Source organism: Hyperolius riggenbachi, chromosome 5 (assembly GCF_040937935.1).
Source record: "Hyperolius riggenbachi isolate aHypRig1 chromosome 5, aHypRig1.pri, whole genome shotgun sequence".
NCBI classification, from domain to species: Eukaryota; Metazoa; Chordata; class Amphibia; order Anura; family Hyperoliidae; genus Hyperolius; species Hyperolius riggenbachi.
Genome location: NC_090650.1, coordinates 397799963 through 397826371, shown reverse-complemented (window position 1 = coordinate 397826371; position 26409 = coordinate 397799963). Strand labels below are relative to the sequence as shown.

The 26409-nt window shown below is 43.1% G+C and overlaps 1 protein-coding gene across 2 annotated transcripts in view; it reads left to right on the top strand.

The window, feature by feature from the left end:
- C5H8orf82 (chromosome 5 C8orf82 homolog) overlaps nucleotides 1-26409 on the top strand; it is a 43932-nt gene that overhangs the window by 5391 nt on the left and 12132 nt on the right. Inside the window, exon 2 of one of the 2 annotated variants that reach the window (XM_068237896.1) lies at nucleotides 3001-3047. In XM_068237896.1, coding sequence (XP_068093997.1) covers nucleotides 3001-3047 — 47 coding nt within the window. Of the gene's footprint in view, nucleotides 1-2998; nucleotides 3048-26409 lie in introns of both variants that reach the window. The other variant, XM_068237895.1, reaches the window with a different exon arrangement.

The following is a 26409-nucleotide window of genomic DNA, read 5'->3' as shown; positions in this document are numbered from 1 at the left end:
TTGCCTCGTAGTCCCGCTAATATATTTGGCTGCAGTAGTGTCCCAATAACACCTGAAACAAGCATGCAGCTAATCTTGTCAGTTTTGACAATAATGTCAGAATCACCTGATCTGCTGCATGCTTGTTCAGGGTCTATGGCTAAAAGTATTAGAGGCAGAGGATCAGCAGGATAGCCAGGAAATTGGTATTGCTTAGGAGGAAATAAATATGGCAGCCTCCATATCCCTATTGCTTCAGTTGTTCTTTAATCCTGCGTCAGTAAGACAGAGCCCGATATGACAGGCTCTTTTATACTGGAGGGACTCCTTAAAGGAGTCATCAACCAAATACTCAGCCTGCGCAGTACAATACAGACAACGTGGACTTGATTGACGGTGGCGTAGTAGAGGAGGTTGGCCTCTGCACCGGCAGGAACCCCGGGCTGGCGGCTGCAAGCGGAGATGCTGCGTGAGACATGTCGGCCTCAAGGGGCTGGAGGAAACCCCAGGTAAGTAGGGGGTGGGGGTTTGGAGGGTTTATTGGTTGATAACTCCTGTAACCACTTTACCCTTTCTGCCAAGAGCCATTTTCTTCTTTCAGCGCTCCTCCCATTCATTTGGCCATGACCTTATCACTGCTTATCACACCTAAACAATCTGTATCGTGTTTATTTGCCACAATTTAGACATTGTGTGGGTGATACTTGTTTTCAGCAACTACTTTTTTTTCTATGCCTTTTAACCTCCCTGGCGTTATGATTATTTCCAGATTTAGGGTCTTAAAGCCGTGCAATTTTTTTCACAAGCTTTTAGATCCTAAAAGCAAGAAAAAAAACATACCACAGAGAGATCTGCAGCAGCTTCTGCATATAACTTACTCAATTTTCGCCCTGAGCCTGACTCGGGATTACCTCTAAGGAGGTTAAAGGGAAAAACAAGGTCTCCAGTTCCATCTCCTATTGTTTTAAAATAAACAATGCTACTATCGATAAAACCCATAAGTTTTATTTGCCCATTTGTCCTGGCTAACACAACATTTAAACTATGTTCCTAGTACAATCTATGGCAACAATATATTTGGAAGTGAAGGTGTTTTTTTTGTTTTATGTTTTCTCACTGTACCCTATCAATAATGAAAAGCCCTTATTTGCTAAAATAACAGTAATATACCCTCATGACATACATATTAATAAAGCTGAGTCCCTAAGGTAACTATTTTTTTAAATGCTGTTTTTTTTTTCTACAAGTATTTTACTGTGGTAACTACGGGGGAGGGAAGGTTAGAAGGGGTTAATAAGAATAGGATATTTATTTTTTAATATATTTTTATTTTAACTACTTTTTCTCCACTAGATGGCGACACTTAATATTCTGTGTTACCAGGAAGTGTTTGATCACTTTTTTTAATCTACCTTTTACTTTCATTATTATTAATTAACAAATGAACAGGCACCTTGATTGGCTCAGGGAACACATGTTCCCATTCACCAATCACTCACTAGTAAGTCCTGTCGTTTACGAGTAGATGTCAGTTTACACTATGTACCAAAATGTTCCATTTCATGGAACAGACCACAATGGACATGTCATGGGTCCTACGTTAAGGATAGGATCCATTCAGATAGGTGCCGACATGTCGCAGTGACAGAACGCACTTTCCCAACCTGCATGATTCTATGATGTTATAATAGCCGTGCTATCATGGTTTGCCCAATGCATCATGTCTTAAGGCAGGGAGCGCATTTTGGGAGTTTGTGGAGCTCTGTGTTCACATTTCCAGGCATGATTTTTCCATGTTTGTTCGCTAGTTCTTAGATTGCAGTACTTTGACGTTAGGAACACTCACATGGGGAAAAAAATGAATGTGGTGTGGTTTTAAATCACGAAGAGAAAACATGCGATCGGAATGTGAACCAGGTGTGACTACAATGGCCAATGTGGCAGTGGCTGTGCTCACGTTGCCTGGAGTGTTCGGTGGAAGCTGCTTGTGAAGTATCGCTGTAGCGATACTTCACAGGACCACCCGCAGTTAGTTACGTGCGTTGCTATGGAAGCAGCACGTGTAACTAAGGAAGGCATGCTCCTACATAGCAGTGAGCCCTGCTATGTAAGGAGTGCATAGCGACCGCTCCCTCACATTAAGCTGCGCTGCTTTAGCATGAATCAAGTCCTTTGATACTTCCCTTGTTTCACTGCTGCCCCCCGTTATAGCTATTCAACCAGCTCGATTGAATAACTGTATAATATGTTGGTGCTTTATAAATACAATAAAAGAAAAAGTCTTGGGTGCTCGTCATGCAGGCTTTGGAAGTACTTATGTCCCCAAGTGCTTCTGAAGACTAGTGCATCCGGTCTGCACATGCGTGAGCCTGGACTTGTGCATGTGCAGTACAGATCCGATTCCGGGGAGCAGCAGTGGAACCATCATAGGATGGAGAGAGGACCAGACAGGCTTTATTGGATCCAGAGTCTTCTTCATAGGTACAGCAAGTTGTTTGTTTTTATTTTTTCACTTCAGGTTTGCTTTACATTTTTGGTGGAAAGAGCAGAAGCATCTGAGTTGAGGGAGATCCTTATAGGCTCTGTAGGCACTTGTCTGGCATTTTCTGCTCGGTACACTTTGGAATACAGTGTACTCCCCAGAATTTTCTTCCAGCCAGGTGGCATGAAATAGTAGCCGGGTGGCATGAAAAAGTACCCGGGTGGGGGAATATGAGAAATTGCTGGGCTGGTACTCCTGTGCACAACTCTCCTTATAGCATAGGAAGAGGTGAGCCGATGACAGCCGGGTGCTCATCAAAACTAGCCGGGTGGAGCACCCGGCTAAAAGAGCCTGGGGACAACACTGGAATAGCTATGTTCATACGTACTTGCCATTAATCCCTACATTGTATAGAGCAGCAGTGAAGGTATTTGTAAAGGACGGTTTGTGAGGCAAACTGCTGAATATGAATAGTATTAGCAGATAAGCATGTGCCTGACTGTACATTAACAGCACTAAATGTGGTTTATTTTACAGCTTTTCCTGGATGACACCAAAGTCAAGAATTTCATCACCTGCTTTAAAGGTAAAAAACAATATTTGTGTTTTGCTTACTTACAGAGGAACTGTAACTGATACCCCCTTTCCCACCACAAATCTTTACCTTTGACAAATGGGGGGGGGGGGGGGGGGGGGGTGAAACCCCTCCCACAGTGTGATGTCATGACCAAGGTCCTGACAGTTTGCTGTCTGTGAACCTTGTTGCATTGTGGGGAATAACCGCTTTCCCCAACTGCCAAGCAAGCAATATCTCCCTCTGTGTATAGAACTCTCAGTAACGAACATTCCGTACTGATCACCTGGTAGCACTAAAGATGTCGTGAGCAGTGGAAAAATGTCAGACTGTACAGTGGGGAGAGGAAAGATTTTACAAAGGGTGAACACTGACTAAATAATCTATAAATGAATTGTAAAAATAAGCAATTGTATTAATTGTCAATTGTCCATTTATGCAATTTTTTCACCCCGTTTTTGCATTAGAGCGCATGCCAATGACAGTGAATGGGCTAGTTTCCATGTAATGTGATTTTTTTTTTGTTTGTTCACAATGTGCTGCGTGAAAAAAAATTAAACAGTATGTTGCATTTTATTTCGCGTTACATAAGCTTTTCGGTCCCAGCCGTGCATGGCTCCGCATATGAAATGAGGAAATGTGCACGTTTTCCATAGAATATAATGTGGGAGGAATTGTCCAATATGCAGCAGCTCCAATGAGGCAATGTATGCTAAGAACATTTTGAAATGACAGTGTTTGCATGTAAAAAAAAATAAAAGGTAACCAAGCTGATCCGATGTTTGCTGTGAGTTTTTGAAATGTATGGTAAAGGTGAGATTTAAAAGTAAAGAGGATGTAGATCATTAATATGGAATAGCATTGTTTTGCAGATTTGCTAGAGCAGACTGGGACTTGTAGTTCTCCAGCAACTGCAGTGTTACAGGCACCTTTCTTTTATGTGTATCACAACAATATTTCACGTTCCCTACCTATACAGACACTGACAGTGAACAGGGGGAAAAAAATGATGTAATTCTGGATAACATCCACTAGATGTCAGCAAAGTACTGCCTTCACACAGGTAGAGTCAGGTTTGTGCAGCTTTAATAGATACCATCTCTTGATTTAAATGCTGAATAGTGAAGCAAAACTTAATAGAAATATAAAAATGGTCATAAACTTAATGTATTGGACAGTGTTTTTTGGATACTGCTAATGTTGATACCCAAAGTTTGTAAGGCAGGAAACACACTGCAGGGGTGATTTCAGAGTTTTTGTCGTAGTGCGTCCCGTATTGCTTTTCCCACACGTGATTTTTGCATTATGGAGGAATACATTGTAATTAAAAATGTATGTGTCATACAAAAAACAGTAGAAAGTTGTGTGATTTAAAAATGCATGGAAAAAAGGCAAACAACCATACCAACGTGCATTTCCCGAGCAGGGCCACTGACTTCAATGACCAGTGCACACGTGTGCGTTTTGCCTCCTGCAGGTAAACATGCTCAGTTCCTGCAACTGTGTTCTGCGCCTAAAACTATTAACATTCCATAGCGCTCAACACAGTTTAAATGACTTCAGTGGGAAGCCGAATCTGGCGGCTTAACCAGCTCCCGGCTGCCTAACGCCGATCAGTGGTGGGAGCGTGGCTCTCTGGGGACCGCCTAACGCTGATCGGTGGTGGAAGCGTGGCTCTCTGGGGACCGCCTAACGCTGATCGGTGGTGGAAGCGTGGCTCTCTGGGGACCGCCTAATGCCGATCAGTGGTGGGAGCGTGGCTCTCTGGGGATCACCTAACACCGATTGGCATCAAAGAGCGAGCGCACATTCCCTGCTAGTAAACAAAGCGAGGATCCGTCATCAGCCTGCCAGCCGCGATTGGAGCTGGCAGGCTAAAAAAAAAAAAAAAGGTATCTAGCACAGCACTGTATAAGGGACAGCCTTGTCACTTAACTGTCCCTCCCAACAGCTCACAACCTGATCTCATACATAGGCTGATGCCAACGTATGGGTAGTGTAGTGTATGGATCGCTATCTAGGGCTAATTTGGGGGGGGGGGGGGTGTTAATTAAAAGAAATAGGGATTTTTATTAAACAAATAATCATTTTTAATTAATAAAAAAAAAAAATTGCAGCAGCAGTCAGAGACCACCAAAAGAAAGCTCTATAAGTGGCAAGAAAAGGAGGTAACACTCTTTGGGTGCTAAGTTGTATGACCGAACTTCCCTCTCATTCACCCCCTCCCTAACCAGGGAGGTGGAGTCAGTACAACAATCATCCGACTCTGACTCCTCAGTTTATGAAACCACCGACTGCTACTCCAGGTACCCAAGATAGCTCCAACTCCTCGACTCTGACTCCACAGCCCTGTCCCTAACTAAACTGCATAAGGAGCTGCAAAAGAAGTTAAAATGATGGTAAGTGGAGGGGGCAGTGTGGATGAGTCCCTGGTGGTGGCAGCTCCGGGGCTCACCTGCGCTCCCCACTTGTGTTGCATGCAGGTTTGGAGGCTCCCGAGCAGTGGCAGAGCTTGGGGCCCTTGCCTGTCATGTGCACCAGTGTTTGCATGATTTTAAACTTCTTTTGCAGTTTAGTTTGGGAGGGGGGTGAATGAGGGGGAAGTTCCTGCACAAGGTGCCCCCTGCTGGTCATATAGTCTATGTGAGACTGAACCCTCTCTCCTTATTATGGCTGTATTCATATGCTTGTTCAGGTGCTAAGTATTAGGGGCATAGGATCAGCAGGACTGCCAGGCAACCGGTATTGCTTAAAAGGAAATAAATATGGCAGCGTGCATATCCCTTTCGCTTCAGGTTCTCTTTAAGGCCCCGTTCACATCTAAAATCGCAAATGCGGGAGTGATTTTCCCGCGATTAACACGGAAAAATCACTGGGCGCGCGGCGGTTTTGACGCAATCCCGATTAGCGGTGCTATGCATGCTAATCGCGATCGCTAAACGCTAATAGCGAATCGCCGGCAAACCGCTGCATGTAACACGCTTGCTGTTATCGCTAACCGCAAACGCGGCAGTGAGAACACTGCCATGTGTTACATGCTGCATCGGTTTTTAAAAAAACGCTAGCGGTTTGCCTTGAGCAGGAATCGCGCGATTCTCGCTCAAGTGTGAATGGGCCCTAAGACTGATTCACTGTGGTCAGTTGCACAACGCATGCGTTAAAATATTTGGGAACTCCAATACAGACTGGGCATAGACTTTAATACAAAGCCTGCATGCAGCGAGTTAGAATATGGGCAGTGAGTTGACATGCAGAATAATTCTACAATGCAACTGAGCACTGTGAACTGGCCCTTAATGTTATTAATAATGATCTTTCCATCTTAGTCTGCAGTCAGCAAATGGAGGAAATAGCTGCACAGGGCAGGAGGCCTTGTTACTGATTTTCAGCACCTAAACTAATCCATTATCTGACTGCCAATTTCAATTAGAAGCTCTGTGGAATGCTAATGTTTCATATTCATATAATAATAACGTAATCAAGGTGAACGCTACCGAAAACATTAGGCTAGATTTATCAAAGCATTACCGACAGTTTTTTCTTCTTATAACCAGCAGGGTGAACAGTTCTGTATGATATTAAGAAGATTCTTAAATCCTACTTAATAGCGGCAGTTTAGTGTGAATTTCTAGAACTGCACTACAGATAAGAAAAGTGCAAATCCATCCCTAAACTGCAGCAGATTAAGAAGTGCTTAATGGCACTTCTACACAGCTTGTGCAGTGCAGTCTAGACATGATTTGTGAAGTCCTCTTGCCCCTGCTGAATCCTGTGAAGCTGTTCTTTGCTTAACCCTTCCAGTGCTGTGCATTGATGCAATATAGCAGATGTATTGGTTACCTCAGCAACAGCAATTTCCTTCACACACAGCACTGTCTGAGAAACCCTCCTAACCCCTCCTATTTAACCACTTTTTCCACCACTACAGTATATTTACATTCTCTGTGAGTTCATCTAAGCCACAAGGACGTAGATATAGATCTTGTAGCTGAAGCTCAGCTGTGCACGATTGGGCTTGCTCCTGTGCAAAACCTCTGGCACTATCTGATGCGGCACTAATTGGTGAAAGGGAATATATGTTCTCTGAGCCAATGAGATACATTTTTACCATTAAAAATACTTTTATTTTGTTAGTTAATTGTGAAAATGCACACTGTAGCATAATCTTAGAATGAAATATCCTCGCCATAAATTGTGGCAAGAACATAATATATGTTTTGTGATAAATGGTAGAAAAAAAATAAAACAATTTTTGTGTTTTTTATCTACCATAGCACTTTTAATTTTTAAACTGGAATTGGTAAAACTGAGAAATAATTTTGTTTTTTTAGTTTTTTTCCTCTTGTTCCCCTTAAAATGCATAGAAAACAAAATTGTTTGGGGGAACAATATGCCATACAAGGAAAGCCTATTTAGTCTTGAAAAAAAAAATATATACTGTATATATTTGTATATATATATTTTTTTAAATTTTATTTGCCAGACATAAGAAGTGATAACGTTATTGCTTATTAAATAGGGACATAGCTAAAATGTCAGAACTGCTCTGGTCCATAAGGGGGAAATAAGGTCTGGATGCAAAGCTGTTAAAGAGGAACTCCTGTGAAAATAAAGTAATAAAAAAAGTGCTTGATTTTTCCAATACTTATGTATAAATGATTTAGTCCATGTTTGGTCATTGTAAAATCTTTCCTCTCCCTGATTTACATTCTAACATTTATCACATGGTGACATTTTTACTGCTTGCAGGTGATGTCACTGGAAGGAGATGCTGCTTGCATTTCTGGCAGTTGGAAATTATTTCCCACAGTGCAATAATGTGTGATGTCAGGACCTCTGTGCTGTTAGGCCCTGACATCACACTGTGGGAGCAGTTTCACCACGAAGTCAGCCATGCAGAGCCCCCTGCTGATCTGTTTGAGAAAAGTAATAGATTTCTCATGGGAAAGGGGGTAAAAACTACTGATTGGGATGAAGATCAAATCTTGGTTACGGTTTCTCTTTAAAGAGAAACTCCGACCAAGAATTGAACTTTATCCCAATCAGTAGCTGATACCCCCTTTTATATGAGAAATCTATTCCTTTTCACAAACAGACCATCAGGGGGCGCTGTATGACTGATATTGTGGTGAAACCCCTCCCACAAGAAACTCTGAGGACCGTGGTACTCCTGCCAGTTTTCTGTCTGTGAACCTTGTTGCATTGTGGGAAATTGCTGTTTACAGCTGTCTTCAACTGCCAAAAAAGCATGCAGCAGCTACATCACCTGCCAACGGTAAATATGTCACCATGTAATAAATGCCAGAATGTAAATCAGGGATTTAAAAGTTTTTACAATGGGCAATCACTGACTGAATAATTTATACATAATTATTGTAAAAATGAAGCATTTTTTTATTACATTATTTTCACTGGAGCTCCTCTTTAAAGGACTTACACAGTAGCATGGATCGAGGGGGGAGGCCCTAGAGCTGCGCAGCCGCACTAACGTGTATGCGGACTGCGCAGCCGCGGCCATCTTAGGAGAGGAAAGGGAGCCTGACCCCGTCCGTGGGGTCGGGAGCGGTACGGGGGGCTATTACACTGTGGGGACCCGGCGGAACGGCATGGATGGCGTCCTCCGTGCATTTAAAAGTGATTAAGGTACTTCTCTTTTTTTACCTATTTGGGCTCGTAAGTCCTTTAAGAACAGTTTAAGAAGGAAACTGCACTATTTGGTGATTTCTTAACATGTCTGAGACAGTTCTGCATGGATTTCTAAAAACCTACCAATAGTTTGTCTCAGACACTCTTGATAAATGTCCCCCATTGAGGTTTTTCTTAGCAGAAGTGAGGTTTGCTTAGGGTTAAGCGATTAACAGGGAAAATGTGCCAAAGTTGTAGACAAAACAGAGCTGCAATCCCAAAACAGCAGAATTATCGTTGATTGCATTACATGACCGTTTTCCCCAATCGCTCGGCTGTCTGATTGCTGAAGCTTTTACGAAGTGTACGGTTTGACATTTTGTTTGCTCTGTATAGACGTGACCTCGGCTCAGTCATTCTCGGAACACTTGTAGAGTTTACAAGCTGCCCTGTCACGTGCTGACGTGGGAGGACGGTGCATTTATCTGGTGTCAGTGGCGTGATTTACGCATTTAATCAGCACCTCAGTGCTTCTATGTGTAGCAGCGTCCCACCTGCAGCCTCTCAGCTCCGTGTCATGTCAGTGTCACTTCACATGTCACCACAGGCTCATTGTTTCGGATTTTACAGCAGTGTTCTTGACATTTCATCAATAGATGATACACAATAAAGACAATGCTGCCTGTTGCTGGGGCGCCTCTCTAGAACATGGCTCCCGGTAATGACAATACATACAGAACAGTGATCATCCTTTATGCCTTCCTGCAGGCTGGTGAGATGTGTGACCTCTGACCCCTACTATTCTCTGCAGCACAGCCGGAAGGATGGAAGTGTGACATAAATCTGCCGCATCAGCTGTGGGTCATGCTTGTGTGATATCCTCTGCATGAGTCCTATAAGCCCCTCCATGGCTGTGTGGCTGTCTTGCCCATATAGCTGTGTCCTGTCCTCTTCACCCCTATGTAGTGTCATTTTGTTGAAGTCTTGATTTACCTGCCAGATAGCTTTTTTCCATGTTGTTGGTAAATCTAACAGAAGAATCTAACAGAAAATTGTATGGTGTGTACCTAGCATTAAAGAAAAGCGACACTGAAGCGAAGAAAAAATGATATCATGAATTGGTTGTGTAGTAGGGGTAATTACTAGAACATTGGTAGCAAAAAAAATTATCATGTTTTTATTTTCCATTATACAGCTTTTTTTATAACATTGCATCATTCTCTAATATGTGAAATTTACACATTATTCAGCATTCTAAATGTTTTTATAGAACAGGCAGTGGACTTTTGACCTGTCCTGAACTATTCTCTGCAAAAGAAAAACACAATACAGCTGAGATAACCTAATCAGAAGTCAGAGCTCTCTGCAAAGTCATAGAACTCAATGGCTATTTGCATAGATAACAATTGGAGTCTCTTAACTCTTCCTGTACTTGAAACAAATGTTAGACTTATGTCTCTGCTCCTAATGCTTTATTTCTTAGCTGTACTACACGTACAAATCATTATATCATCATTTTTATTTCGCTTCAGTGTCTCTAAGTCTGTCTCCAGATCATCAAATCATTAGCTCCCTGCCACGTTTGTTATTGCGATTTGTAGCACTAGTTTTCAGAGCAGTTCCCACAATGCTTTGAAGAAATGTGATTTCACCCCTGCATTTCTTCAAAGGCAAACGCTCTGAAAGTGCTGCAAGCAGTGTGATTGTGATTTCAGTGAAATCGCAACCAATGGGATTCACCTAGTGTGGGAATGTCCGAACTTTTTAGGCCAAGGGCCATATCGCTGAGTTATGAGAGTGCTAGGGAAATAGTGAAATTAAACACAATTTTTGCTGATTGCCGTTAGAAACACTGTGCCTGTAACATTTTGTCAAATAAAATATTTCCATGGAAAATAAAATATACCGTGTGCAGTTAGCACAGTGGCAGCTGCTAATCAGTGGCTGTTGCTGCTGCTGGCACAGTGGCAGCTGCTAATCAGTGGCTGTTACTGCTGCTGGCACAGTGGCAGCTGCTAATCAGTGGCTGTTACTGCTGCTGGCACAGTGGCAGCTGCTAATTAGTGGCTGTTACTGCTGCTGGCATTGTGGCAGCTGCTAATCAGTGGCTGCTACTGCTACAGTGGTGGCTGATAACCTACAGAGGAGTAAAAGAGGAGGGGGGGGGGAGAGGGCAGAATGGCGACAGAAGGTGGACCCTGCATGCGGCACCACAGCTATGGCCTGCAGGCCACATGGTATTAAAAACTGTGGTCATGCCTGCCCTAGTGGAACCACCCTCGTATGGTTTCACTGTTGCAGCACTTTGGCGATTAAAGCAGACCCCAGCCCATTAACCCTTTCCTAAGGGCGGATTTACATCTCGGAGCCGTATAGGCATCGAAGTTCCAACTTTATGCTCATTTTTGGAATCTACCCAGGTTAAGTAATACATAAGCATTGCTAAAAGTTATAACATTTGTCAAAAAGTTTGAATTTGTCTTAAAGAGAATCTGTACTCTAATATTCTTACACTAAAAAGCATACCATTCTATTCCTTATTTTCTCCTGTGCCCCTCTGTGCTGTTTCTGCCACTCTCTGCTGCAATCCTGGCTTGTAATTAACAGTTTTAGGCAATGTTTACAAACAAACTAACCAGCTTCTAATAGGCTCAGCTAAGCATAGTGTGTGAGTATGCAGGGGGCCTGCAGAGGGTGTGTATCGCTTCTACCAATCACAAGCAGCCCTGCACATTCCACACAATCAAAGCCTTAGCCTGACAAACAGGACAGAGGAAAGATACATTGATTTATTACAGAGACAGTGTAATTAGGAAGAGCTGCAGTAAGCCCCAGCACATTAGAACAGGCATAGGAACTCATAGGATAGAAGAACTAAGGCTGAAAAAATTGTTACAGAGTCTCTTTAAAGGGATACTTAAGTAAAAAAAAAAATGATTTTTACTCACCTGGGGCATCCCTCAGCCCCCTGGAGCTGTATGGTGCCCTCGCAGCCTCGCTCCGATCCTCCTGTCCCCGCCGGCGGCTACTTCCGGGTCCGGCGACAGCCGCTGACAGGCTGGGAACGCGAGTGATTCTCAGCGTTCCCAGCCGCTATATCACCCTCTATGCTGCTATAGCGTATATGTTATATGCTATAGCAGCATAGAGGGTGATATAGCGGCTGGGAACGCTGAGAATCACTCGCGTTCCCAGCCTGTCAGCGGCTGTCGCCGAACCCGGAAGTGGCCGCCGGCGGGGACAGGTGGATCGGAGCCAGGCTGCGAGGGCACCATACAGCTTCAGGGGCCCCAGGTGAGTAAAAATCATTTTTTTTTTTACTTAAATATCCCTTTAAGGTGTCCTTAGCTGATGTCCTTATGTTATGGCAGTTGTGATTGCACAGTTATTTCACACTGCCCCACTGTATGCTTCCAAAATCATGATACTTTGATGTTTTGGAGTGGAGCATTCAAAATGTACTGTACCAATTGAACTTCGAATCACAGTGTAGCCATGTTTAGAGATATTCCGAAAACTTAAATCCAGCACAGAAGATTTTCATTGCTGTCACACTTGTACCATTAGCGATGGCGTCAAGTGATTTATTTTGCGTGTCTGTTTTATTTAAACTTTAATGTTTCCAAACTGTTCACATATTCTGCCTGTCCTGCATTGCTGGGGAAGTGATTGTGTGAAAAGTAGGGCAGCTCTGACAACTGCTGTGTCCTGATCTCTGCACTGCTCTCCACAGCAGAGGAATGGCATGGAGGTTTGTAAACTCCAGATACAGAGGAATACAGCGTCCTGAATACTCAGCTAAGATACATGCAGAGGCAACGGGAGGCCATGGTAAATGGACCCAGCCAAGTTTCTAATTGTAATGTTGTTCCATTTATGTCTAGATAGGTGCATAGGCTGGTAGACAGACCTGACCCAGATAGCATGATTAATAGCAGAGTCCACTCTAGTTGAGATAAACACAATACCTTCAGTTCTGCACTATACGTTCCAATGTCTAAGGGCAGACACAGGAAGTGTGGAAACCAGTAAAATGGGTTATGGAACAAAGAGCGGTCGGTGACATCATCAGCCAGCATTTCCAAAGAGGGAATAGCGGCAAAAGCCTCCAGGCAGGTATGTGTCAGATATGCCCTCACATTCGTCATCATATTATAATGGGTGGAGTTCTCCTTTATGTTTTGTTGTTTCTACTTGGGCTACTTGGACTTTAAAGGGTAGCTAAAGTGAGAAGCATATGCAGGCTGCCAAAGTTATTTCCTTTTAAGCAATACCAGTTACCTGGCTATCCTGTCTCCTCTGCCTCTAAGTTGGAGAACATTCTATCAGGGAGAATTTCATGATTGGTACCATAGGTTGTAAATGAGAAAAGAGGACTGCTTAAAGAGAACCCGAGGTGTGTTTAAAGAATGTTATCTGCATACAGAGGCTAGATCTGCCTATGTTGCTATCCCAAACCCCACTAAGGTCCCCCTGCACTCTGCAATCCCTCATAAATCACAGCCGTGCTGTGAGGCTGTGTTTACATCTGTAGTAGCAGTCTCAGCTGCTCCCCCGCCTCCTGCATAGCTCCGGTCCCTGCCCCCATCCCTTCCCTCCAATCAGCAGGGAGGGAAGGGATGCAGGCGGGGACTGGAGTTCTGCAGGAGGCGGGGAGAGCAGCAGACTGACACTATAGAGATAAACACAGCCAGCTCTGACAAGCTGTTTGTCAGCAGCACGGATGTGATTTATGAGGGATTGCAGAGTGCAGGGGGACCTTAGGGGGGTTTGGGATAGCAACAGAGGCTGGGCTGTATAGGCAGATCCAGCCTCTGTATGCAGATAATATTCTTCAAACCCACCTCGGGTTCTCTTTAAAGCCGTTCCTGATTGGGTACTAAATACCCTGACCATCTGTGTCAACACAATCACAAAATGGGATGGTTTATGGGAATGTCACCCTTGGCCCCCTTGCTTGGAGAACTTTCCTTTTTTTTTTCTTCTTTTTTTTTTTTGCTCCCAGGTGGGGATTGGTACATTTTAAAACATGAGGGGGTTCTTATATTTTGAATATTGGGCAACTACCAGAAGGTAGACAAATTAAAACTTTGCCGACCATTAAATCAAAATGTGATATTTCCCCCCTTGACTACTGGCGATATGGTCAGATCCAACATGGCAAACAGTGTTTAGAAGACTCAGAAATTGGGAAACCATATTACCGGTAAGTGGGAAATAGATCTAAAAACAACACTATCCCAAGAAAATATTGATAACATAAATAAATGGGTGGACAGTTCATCAGTAAATTCAAACATGCAGGAAACAATGTATAAAGACAGACCACCTACTAGTTGCTATAGGTCGCTGGTTAAAATAGCAAGAATATATCCGGGGATTTCAGACAAAAGTTGGAGTTATTGTGACCAGAGACGAACTTCGTTCCACTTAATGGGGGAATACTTGTTTAGATTAGATGTTAGAGTAGAAATGAATCCAATGGTCATGCTGCTTGGCACTGCTATGTCACTAAAGCAGCATGGGCCAATGTTTTTAAACACTGCCAAACGTGAAATAACTGCAACGTGGCAGGACCAAGGACCCTTAGATGTTGGGAGATGGAATTCTTGAATGAAGAGAACAGTGAAAGTAGAAAAAGATCCATGAGATGAAAAATGAAACCAGAAAATGTTCTGATAGATGGAGGCTGTGGTAAGAATACCATAAAAAGAGAAGAGGTTTGAATATTAGAAAGAGCTCAAGATGAGAATACTAAATAGGGCTACTAACATCTACTGTAACATTGAATTGACTCCTAGGTAGGTGGGCAATGGGGGGATAGGGACACTGCTGAGGCCAGAATGATCAGCAGGATTGCCAGGCAACTGGTATTGATTAAAAGGAAATAAATATGGCAGCCTCGTTATACCTCTCACTTTAGTTTCCCTTTAAAGTGGACCTGAACTCAGAACTTCCTCGCTGCTCTAAAAGATAAGCAACAGCATAATAACCTTTAAAGAAAAACATTTCTTTCTTACAGCTGATACAAATCCTGCAATACATCTGCAGTGTGTCTACTTGCTGCTTTTATGGAAGCAGACAGTGTTTACATCCTGTGTTTACATATTAGCTGTTCTGCATAGGCAGCCAACTGACACAGCTGTGAGATCAAATTACAGTACAGGATGGCAGCGGGAGAGTGGCTCTCCCAGGTCTCAACGATGCTATTTGGCGTAATCTCATGAAGAGCAAGATTTGACAGGATCTCACACTCGTGAGTAAACAAACCTGGCCCCAGCGAGCAGCCTGCCAGCCTGTGATCTGAGCTGACAGGCTGTTTTTTTTTTTTAAATTACTCAATGAAATGTGTCTATATAGCGCTTACATCTTATGCAGCTCTGCACAGAGTATTGACTTGTCACTTAACTGTCCCTCGGAGGGGCTCACAATCTATACCCTATCATACAGTGGCATGCAAAAGTATTCGGCCCGCTTGAAGTTTTCCACATTTTGTCACATTACTGCCACAAACATGAATCAATTTTATTGACATTCCACTTGAAAGACCAATACAAAGTGGTGTACATGTGAGAAGTGGAACATAAATCATACATGATTCCAAACATTGTTTACAAATAACTGCAAAGTGGGGTGTGCGTAATTATTCTGCCCCCTGAGTCAATACTTTGTAGAACTACCTTTTGCTGCAATGACAGCTGCCAGTCTTTTAGGGTATGTGTCTACCAGCTTTGCACATCTAGAGACTGAAATCCTTGCCCATTCTTCTCTGCAAAACAGCTCCAGCTCAGTCAGATTAGATGGACAGCGTTTGTGAACAGCAGTTTTCAGATCTTGCCACAGATTCTCAATTAGACTTGACTGGGCCATTCTAACACATGGATATGTTTTGTTTTAAACAATTCCATTGTTGTCCTGGCTTTATGTTTAGGGTCATTGTCCTGCAGGAAGGTGAACCTCCGCCCCAGTCTCAAGTCTTTGCAGGCTCCAAAAGGTTTTCTTCCAAGATTGCCCTGTATTTGGCTCCATCCATCTTCCCATCAACTCTGACCAGCTTCCCTGTCCCTGCTGAAGAGAAGCACCCCCAGAGCATGATGCTGCCACCACCATATTTGACAGTGGGGATGGTGTGTTCAGAGTGATGTGTACTGTTAGTTTTCTGCCACACATAGCGTTTTGCATTTTGGCCAAAAAGTTCCATTTTGGTCTCATCTGACCAGAGCACCTTCTTCCACATGTTTACTGTGTCCCCCACATGGCTTGTGGCAAACTGCAAACGGGACTTCTTATGCTTTTCTGTTAACAATGGCTTTCTTCTTGCCACTCTTCCATAAAGGCCAACTTTGTGCAGTGCATGACTAATAGTTGTCCTATGGACAGATTCCCCTACCTGAGCTGTAGATCTCTGCAGCTCTTTCAGAGTCACCATGGGACTCTTGACTGCATTTCTGATCAGCGCTCTCCTTGTTAGGCCTGTGAGTTTAGGTGGACGGCCTTGTCTTGGTAGGTTTACAGTTGTGCCATACTCCTTTCATTTCTGAATGATCGCTTGAACAGTGCTCCATGGGATGTTCAAGGCTTTAAAAAAATCTTTTTGTAGCCTAAGCCTGCTTTAAATTTCTCAATAACTTTATACCTGACCTGTCTGGTGTGTTCTTTGGATTTCATGGTGGTGTTGCTCCCAATATTCTCTTAGACAACCTCTGAGGCCGTCACAGAGCATCTGTATTTGTACTGACATTAGATTACACACAGGTGCACTCTGTTTAGTCATTACCACTCATCAGGCAATGTCTATGGGCAACTGACTGCACTCAGATAAAAGGGGGCTGAATAATTATGCACAGCCCACTTTGCAGTTATTTATTTGTAAAAAAAAATTGGAATCAAGTATGATTTTCGTTCCACTTCTCACATGTCCACCACTTTGTATTGGTCTTTCACGGGGAATTCCAATAAGATTGATTCATGTTTGTGGCAGTAATGTGACAAAATGTGGAAAACTTCAAGGAGGCCGAATGCTTTTGCATGCCACTGTAGGCATAGGTCTATGTATGTATAGTGTATTGTATGTATCTTAGTATCTTAGTCCAGGGACTTAGTATCTTAGTCTAGTCAATTAAGAGAGGTGTAGGAGTAATAAAAAAAAAATAGTATTTAAAAAAAAATACCTTATATACTCGCGTATAAGCCTAATTTTTCAACACAAAAAATGTGCTGGAAAGTTCCCCCCTCGGCTTATATGCGAGTCAGTGGAGCAGAACGGATGGTGGAACAGGTTTTGTTACTTGCAGAGGAGTGTAAGGATCTTACACTAGTGATCGTGCTCCTGCCTGCTGTGTCTCTGCCTCCCATCCCCTGCAGCATGGTGTGCAGATTGCGCTGCTCAAGTCTACCTGTGTCCCCTTGGCTTGTGTACTGGGGAGGGGGATTATACGCGAGTCAATCACTTTTTCCTGGTTTCTGAGTTAAAAGTGGATACCTCTGCTTATACGTGGGTCGACTTATATATGAGTATATACAGTATAGGTCTTTTTTGATAAAAAATAAAATAAAAGTAGCAGCAGCATTCAAATACCACCAAAAGAAAGCTCTATTTCTGAGAAGAAAGGGGAGTAAAATTCATTTGAGTGCTGAGTTGTATAGTCGAGCAATAAACCGTTAAAATTGTGAAGTGCCGAATTGTAATAAATGGTCGGGTCACTAGGGGGGTATAAACCTCTGGTGCTCAAGTGGTTCAAAAACAATTACCGGTACTGGTCTGAATCATGTGTCTTGATTAACTTTAATAAAGGATGGTTTTACATTAAGTGAGTGAGCTGCGGAGCAATCTGTCTGTTTGCTGAATACACACATCCCCGTCCAAGTCCTCTTTGTGCAGCGGGGTCCAGAGCCATGTTTGCCCATGTCACTGCTGGTCCTCCCTTTCTGCCATCACGCATCAGTTCTATCTGGCACAATAAGCGACTGCAGAAATGTCAGCAGTAAACTCCTGCCATGTAATATACATCCTGCAAGCTCAGCGCTGAGGCTGAAAACAGCTGCTCGCCATTAGAAAGACATTAGCGGCAAGTCTCAGGCAGGATCGCTTTACGAGGACACATTAGCAGAGCCATTTCATTATATGCAGAGGAACGCTCTAAAATGTGTTTACTAAGGTGGTAAATGCTAATCTGTAAAGTGATGACTTCTCTTCAGCTCACCTGTGCTGCCGGGTCCCTAATGAGTGCAGATACAGCCGCCTCTGTGTCCTCCCTCCTGTGAGATGGAGAGAAGCACTTTATTATTGAAGCTTCTGAATAACACACAGAGAAGGAAGGCCGGAGCGCTGACATTTACCAGGGTCAGTGTAGAGATCAGCGTCATCATTCAATTCACGGATGGCAAACAAAGCTGTCCTTTCACCCGACTAGATGAATATGTATTTTACTGAGTCTACCATGCAAAATATTGTGCTTGGTAAGTTCTGTATCCTTAACCGCTTCAGCCTTTAGTGTCCTTTCTAGTGATGATCGAACACCTAGATGTTCGGTTAGGTTCGGCTGACTTCATCCAGCCCGCCTGCCCTCTCCCGCCACCAGGGGGCGCCGGTCCTCCCGAGAGCGGCCATCGGTGACTAATTGGGACACAGGCCATTGCCGGAGCCCAAATTAGAAAAAGAGGTTGTGCGGGTGTCAGCAATAGCCAGTGCACACATTAGTTGTCTGACACCCAACTTCCACCCCCCGGGCGGGCGGCGGTAGTGCGCGGGGGGGGGGTTAAGGCCGGCTCTCGGGAGGACCGGCGCCCCCTGGTGGCGGGACAGGGCAGGAGGGCTGGATGACGTCAGCCGAACCTAACCGAACCCAAACATCTAGGTGTTCGATCGTCACTAGTCCTTTCACCTTATGCATCCAAGCAACTTTCACCTCCCATTCATTCGCCAATAACTTTATCACTACTTATCACAATGAATTGATCTATATCTTGTTTTTTCCACCGCCAATTAGGCTTTCTTTGGGTGGTACATTTTTCTAAGAATTATTTTTTTCTAAATGCATTTTAACGAGAATATTAACCCTTTCCCCTCGTATGTCCTGCATAGCGGGACATCGCTAATTTCCCGTTGCACTCGTATGTCCCACAGAGCGGGACATAAATATAGTGGCGGTTTGCAGACACATCAGTCCCCGAACAAAGCCCTATCTCTCTACCTTAGTGTGCCCCAGCATATAGACTACATGCCCACACCGTTAGTACCCCCCTGGCTGAAACCAGAAGTGTGCGATCAGCGCTACCAGGAAGTGAACAATGCATTGAATTTTCCTTGCACTTTCCTTGCTGATTCCTAGCAGGTTCCTTTTTGCAGATTCCTTTCTGCAGATTCCTTGCAGGTTTCATTGCAGATTTCTTGCAGATTGCTTGCAAAGTTGCATAGAGGAGCAATAGCATCCTATGCAATGGACGTGGAGGAGCGTCTAAATAGTAGCCAGCATTTCATTGCGCTAATTCCCATTCGAAATACCAAAGATTGCATCGTGTGTAGTGACATGAAGACATCGGGTGGCAGACGTAAAACCACCTATTATTTGCGAAACTTGCTCAGGCAAGCCAGGATTACACTCAGGAAATTGCTGTAAAATTTACCATACCTTGGCTTTCTTCTGTGCTACCAGCCAATAGAAGATGCCAAACTGTCCAAATAAGGTATCAAATTAAACGTTCTAATGTGTTTTTTTAAAATAAGATATCCCTTGTTGCTATGTTATGTTCCATGTTAAAATGGGAGAGAGAGTAAGAGGGAGAGTGCATTTCTGTAAAAAAAATAAAAATAAATAAACTCCGAACAGAAACGACTCCCTTTAGGAAAAAAACCCAGAGTGGAAAGGGTTAAGAAAAAAATGGAAAAAAATCATTATTTCTCAGTTTTCAGCCATTATAGCTTTAAAATAATACATACTACCATAATTAAAACCCACGTATTTTATTTGCCCATTTATCCCAGTTATTACACCATTTAAATTATGTCCGTATAACAATGTATGGCGTCAATATTATATTTGGAAATAAAGGGGCTTTTTTTCAACTTGCGACCATCACTATTTATAAGCTTATAATTTAAAAAATTATAGTAATATACTCTCTTGACATGCATATTTAAAAAGTTCAGACCCCTAGGGTAACTACTTATGTTTTTTTTTTTTTTTATTGTAATTGTTGTTGTTTTTTTAATTAAAAATTTTAATTGGGTTTTTTTTGAAGTGGGGAGGTAAACAGATCATTTTAAATGTAATTAATTGTGTATGATTGTGTGTATTTTTTTTTAAAAAAAATATGTAGACGTAGTTTCACTTTTTTGTTTCTGGACGGATATATCCGTCCAGATAGACCTAAGTGGTTAAAGGACACCTGAAGTGAGAAAGGGGTGGCTGACACATTGCTTTCTCTTTTAAGTACGTGTTGACCCCCCCCCCCCCCCCAAAAAAAAAAAAAAACTTACATATGGTCAGGGAGGGCTCTGGATCATGTAGAGCAGTGATGGCTAACCTTGGCACTCCCGCTGTGACAAAACTACAAATCCCATCATGCCTCTGCCTCCCCGAGTTATGCTTAAAAGCTGTCAAAGTATTGCAATACCTCATGGGACTTGTAGTTCCACCACAGCTGGAGTGCCAAGGTTAGCCATCACTGATGGTAGAGCCTTCCCTGTCTTCTTTAGCTTTCCTCATTCCAGTGATGTCACCTCCGTTGTGTGCACTCGACCAATTGGACGAATACATGTCTGTGATCCCTTGAGAGGCTTCAGAAGCACTTGTGTCCCTGAGTGCTTCTGAAGATGCGCGGCTCCATACTGTGCATGCGTGGGCGTGCTTATGCGTGCACTCGTGTATGCGCAATACGGAGCTGCCCACCTTTAGAAACACTTGGGTACACAAGTGCTTCTGAAGCAGCCCTGGGCGGCAAATTAAATGGTGACACCGCTGGAACGAGAGGTACTAGAGAGGACAGGGAAGGCTCTACAGCATCCAGAGCCTTCCCTGTCCATAGGCAAGTATCTAACTTTTTTTGGGGGGGGGGATCCATTTACACTCACTTTAACCATTTCAGCCCGTGGGTATTTTTCACCTTATGGACGAGAGGAATTTTTACATTTCAGCGCTCCCCCATTCATTCCCCAATAACTTTATCACTACTTATCACAACAAAATGATCTATTATTTTTTTCCGTCACCAATTAGGCTTTCTTTGGGTAGTACTTTATGCTAAGAATTATTTTATTCTAAATGCATTATAATGCGAATACTAAGAAAAAAATGGGAAAAAAACATTATTTTTCAGTTTTCAGCCATTATAGTTTTAAAATAATTCATGCTGCCATAGTTAAAATCCACACATTTTATTTGGCCTTTTGTCCCGGTTATTGCAACGTTAACATTATGTCCCTAGTGTATAATGTATGGTGACAATATTTTATTTGTAAATAAAGGTGCATTTTTTCAGTGTTCCATCACTAATTTTTAGACCATTCTTTAATAATTATTTGCCCTCTTGACATAGATATTATTTTTTTCCCCTAAAGTCAGTGGGTATATTTTACTATTTGTCAGGGTGCGCAACACCCCCCCCCCCCCCCCTTCATAATTTTACTGTTTGGCCACAAGATGTCCCCGCTACAAGTACGCTACATAGGATACAATGTATTGCTACTTTGTAACTAGGGCAGTGAGGATCACAGTGCCAGCGGGGAGATTATTCTTAAATGTAACAATCGGGCGTCTGAAAGCGGCGGAAATCATGGCTCTATGTAAGAATAAACACTGTTTTTGAAAAAAAACTGTTTATTCTCGACTGTAATGTACGGATTGGCACAGGGTTGTCCCCCTGCTCCCGGTAACAGTGCGATCACGGGCATTTGCCCGAACAGCCCCCCATGCTGCAGGGACGTGACTAGCTCGTCCCTGTGGCTCTAGCAGCTGCAGCATGAAGCTCACGTCCACGCGGCATAAATGTTTAAACAATACAGAAGATTGCCTAGCTGTCCTGCTGATCCTCTGACTCTAATACTTTTTAACAACAGACCCTGAACAAGTATGCTAATCAGGTGTTTCTGTCTGAAATCTGACTGAATTAGCTGCATGCTTGTTTCAGGTGTGTGATTCAGCCACTACTGCGGCCAAAGAGATCAGCAGGACTGCCAGGGAACTGGTATTGTTAAAAAGAAAGAAAAATGGCAGCCTCATTATCCCTCTTACTTCAGGTGTCCTTTAAAATAATGAAATACTCATGTTTCCCCAAAAATAGGGCGCTTGTCAATACTGCAATATACTATTATTGATTTTACTTCCTTTTTATGATCCCGGCATATCAACCGGGCTGTTATAGCAAAACTGAAGCTGGAATTAAAATGTTAAACTGCACCTAGTGCTATACGGGGCTGTGGCGTCGGAGCAGTTTTGGGTACCTGGAGTCTGAGTCAGTGGTTTCATAAACTGAGGAGTCCGATGATTTTTGTACCGAGGCCACAGCCCTGGTGATATGTGCATTTACTAAGGCCTTGTTCACATTGCGTTCCGTTCGCGTGGCTATTAGCGTTGGGCGGTTTTTGACGTGTATATTTTTTTCGCGCATGGGTGGGCGATTCGTTTTTGTGCTAAGCGGTTTTCCCGAGTGGTTTTTTAATTCACTCCCTGACGCAAGTCAGGAAGTGAACTCTTTGACCCGGAAAATAATAAGTACAACGTATTTATTCTTAAAAACGCGAACGCAATCACTACACAACCTTCCATTGAGATGGAATCGCCCCAAAAATGGTACAGGCAGCGCTTTGCTAGCCGCACAACCCGCGCTGATATGAACCTTCTCATAGACATTCATTGTCCACGCGGTCAGGGGTCATTCGTAAAAACGCCTGCAGTGTGAACGAGCCCTGACGCCTTCCCAGAGGTACAGGCCTGCGCGGGTCTAATTTTTCAGTACCAACCCGCAGCCCTGCCACCCGCACCCAACCCGCTTTCTGGTGAATCTGGTATACTCAGCTGCAGACCCGCAACCCTATTAAATCAAAGTGGGTACCCGAACCCGACCCGCATTTCGGGTAACCCGTGGGTGCCCAACCTGATGCCCTGTGCAGGTCTAATTTTTCAGACCTTCACCCACAGCCCCGCTACCTGCACCTGACCCACAACTCACCTTCTGGGGAATCTGGTACCCGAACCCGACCCGCAACCGATAAAAATCTAAACGAGTACCTGAACCCGACCAGCAACCGATAAAAATCTAAACGAGTACCCGAACCCGACCCGAAATTCGGGTAACCCGCGGTTACCCAAAGCGATGCAGGCCTCTACCCAGAGGTGTGCATATCCTGCAGGGTCACCCCATTTCTGCTGGTCCAGCATCTTTGCTCCTGACACTGGACCCGGTGCTCCCACCGACATGAACAAGCGCATCTGAACCGGGCATCTGAAAGTGCATCTGTACAATATCTACAAGCATTCATAAAACAAAGTTACGTGCAGCTAGCCTATGTCAGGGCTTCATAATAATAGTGCTGATCAGATTGTAAAGTCTCTCTCCATAGAAGAAGGTGAGGTGCAAGGTTTAAATTGATCTGATTATACCCAAGTATTCATGAAACATCTTGTAGTCATGGAAATCCCAAATCGGTGTTCCTATGCTTCTTGGAGAAAGCACTTCTACATTGAATTTTGGAAAAATTTAATATATAGATCACTACAAAGTTTTGCCACTGGAGGGCACTGTGGATTTCTGAGACCTTCTATAAATAATGTAATGCACAAGGGACAAGGATGTTATGTAAATTGTCTTAATTGGGTTATCTGATAAAGAATGTCATTGTGATCCAACAACAATAGAACGGCGAACATGAGAATTTTATATTTCGTTTTAATACGCTATTGTCTATAGCCCAGCCTGATGCATCTGAAATTACTTTACTATGCAGAACAATGCAGTTACCAAAGTTACCTTGTGTGGAAATAGATTCACTGTAGTCCAGGCACTGAACAAGTGTTCACAACTATAGCGAGAGAGATATAGAGGCTGCCATATTTGCACTCCTATTGGATATCCTAAAACACATTGCCTCCAGGTATCTTAATTGTATACTACCCCACCTCTTGCCCCCCCCCCCCCCCCCTACATTCCTTTAGATTGTAAGGTCGCAAGGGCAGGGCTCTCTCACCTAGTGTGTCTTGGAATTCATTATACATTTTATTCATCTTGTTCCTGTTGTCACATTATAAATTCTGTATTTTGCATCAAATCTGTGTTTTGTCGCTGATTATGTATTTTGTATATTGGTGTATTCAGTTTGTCTGTTTGTCTGTATTATGTACCCCATGTTTGTTTCTTACTTTGTACAGTGCCACAAAATATGTTGGCGCTCCATAAATCAGTAATAATTATATTTATTTCCTTTTAAACAGTACTAGGTGCCTGGCTGTCCTGCTGATCCTCTGCCTCTAATACTTTTAGCCATAGACATCAAACAAGCATTATTGTCAGATCTGACAAGATTATCTGCATGCTTGTGATTCAAACACTACTGCAGCCAAATAGATCAGCAGGGCTGCCAGGGAGCTGGTGTTGCTTAAAAGGAAATAAATATGGCATCCTTCATATTACTCTCACTTCACTTGTCCTTTAAAGAGGAACTCCAGTGAAAATAATGTAATAAAAAAGTGCTTCATTTTTACGATAATTATGTATACATGATTTAGTCAGTGTTTGCCAATTGTAAAATCTTTTAAATCCCTGATTTACATTCTGACATTTATTACATGGTGCCATTTTTACTGTTGGCAGGTGATGTAGCTGCTGCATGCTTTTTTGGCAGTTGGAAACAGCTGTAAATCATTTCCCACAATGCAGCAAGGTTCACGGACAGGAAACTGCCAAGAGTACGTACTCAGAATTTCTTTGTGGGAGGCGTTTCACCCCAATATCAGCCATACAGCGCCCCCTGATGGTCTGTTTTTGAAAAGGAATGATTTTTCATGTAAAAGGGGGTATCAGCTATGGTTTGGGATAAAGTTCAATTCTTGGTCAGAGTTTCTCTATAAGCTCCAGTGTTTAATTGCTCTCCAGGCCGAGCTTTATTGCAGTTTCTTAAGGTGGCCATACATCTATAGGCTTAGCGGTTGATCAACCATCCAATTCAATAATTATTATTGAATTCCATGGAAAACGATGCCGCCAAAAGCATGCCCGATCAACAATGTGACCCATTTTAGGCTGAAATTGAGCGCATATATCGATTGGACATGCTAAAAAAATCTCAGGCTGGTATACACAATCTGGGTGTGCTATGGTAACAGCGTGCAATAATCGCGCGAATGACAAACATGAAAGAAACCCCAACCCACTGTCCCACCTAATGAACATGGTCCTGACCCCCTGTTGTGTCTCCAGCTCTCTTATCCCCGCCCACATCTACAATAATTGGACAATGGGGAAATGGGGAGGAGGAATCCCAGGAGATGCCAGAAGATCACTGGCTGGGCTTAGGAGTGCCTGGAAAACTAAGTGCCGTCACCTTATACCTGCTAGAGATAGCTCTGACACCCTACAATAGCTACAAAAAAAGCTTAAAGAGGAACTTTAACCGAGGATTAAAACTTTATCCAGATCCGTAGCCCGACCCTCTTTCCTACCAGAAATCTTTATCTTTTCTCAATTAGATCATCAGAGGGATCTGTATGGCTGATATTGTAGTGAACCCCCCCTCCCACAGTGTGATGCCATGACCATGGTCCTGACAGTTTGCTGTCTGTGAATCACCTTGCATTGTTGAAAATAATGGCTGTTTTCAACTGGCAAGCAAGCAATATCTCCCTCTGTGCATAGAACTCTCAGGAGGACATTTATCAAGAGTGTCTGAGACAAAATATTGGTAGGCTTTTAGAATTCCGTGCAGAACTGTCTCAGGCATCTTAAGAAATCATTAGATAGTGCAGATTCCTTCTAAAACTGTTGTAAAATAGGAGGAGCTAGGAAGGTCTCCCAGACAGTGCAGTGTGTGAAGGGAATTGCTGTTGCTGAGGTAACCAATAGATCTGCTGTAATGATAGCAGCAGGCTCTGAGGAGGAATTCAGCAGTGGGGAGGAGCACCTCAGAAATCATGTCTAGCCTGCACTCTGCACTATCTGTAGAACTGCTCTCAAACACTTCTTAATCTGCGGCAGTTTAGGGATGGATTTGCACTTTTCTTAACTGTAGTGTAGCTCTAGAAATTCATGCTAAACTGCCACTATTACCTAGGATTTAAAGAGAAACTCCAAACAAGAATTGAACTTTATCCCAGTCAGTAGCTGATACCCCCTTTTACATGAAAAATATATTGCTTTTCACAAACAGACCATCAGGGGGCGCTGTATGACTGATTTTGTGCTGAAACCCCTCCCACAAGAAGCTCTGGGACCGTGGTACTTTTGGCAGTTTGTTACAATGTAAAAAGGTTCACAGACAGGAATTAGCCGTTTACAGCTGTCTCTAACAGCCAAAACAGCTAGGAGCAGCTACATAACCTGCCCACAGTAAAAATGTCACCATGTAATAAATGTCAGAATGTAAATCGGGGAGAGGAAAGATTTTACAATGAGCAAACACTGACTAAATCATTTATACATAATTCTGGTAAAAAATGAAGCACTTTTTTATTGCATTATTTTCACTGGAGTTCCTCTTTAAGAAGGTTTTTATTATCATGCAAAACTGTTCTCCCTGCTGGTTATAACAGATTAAGAA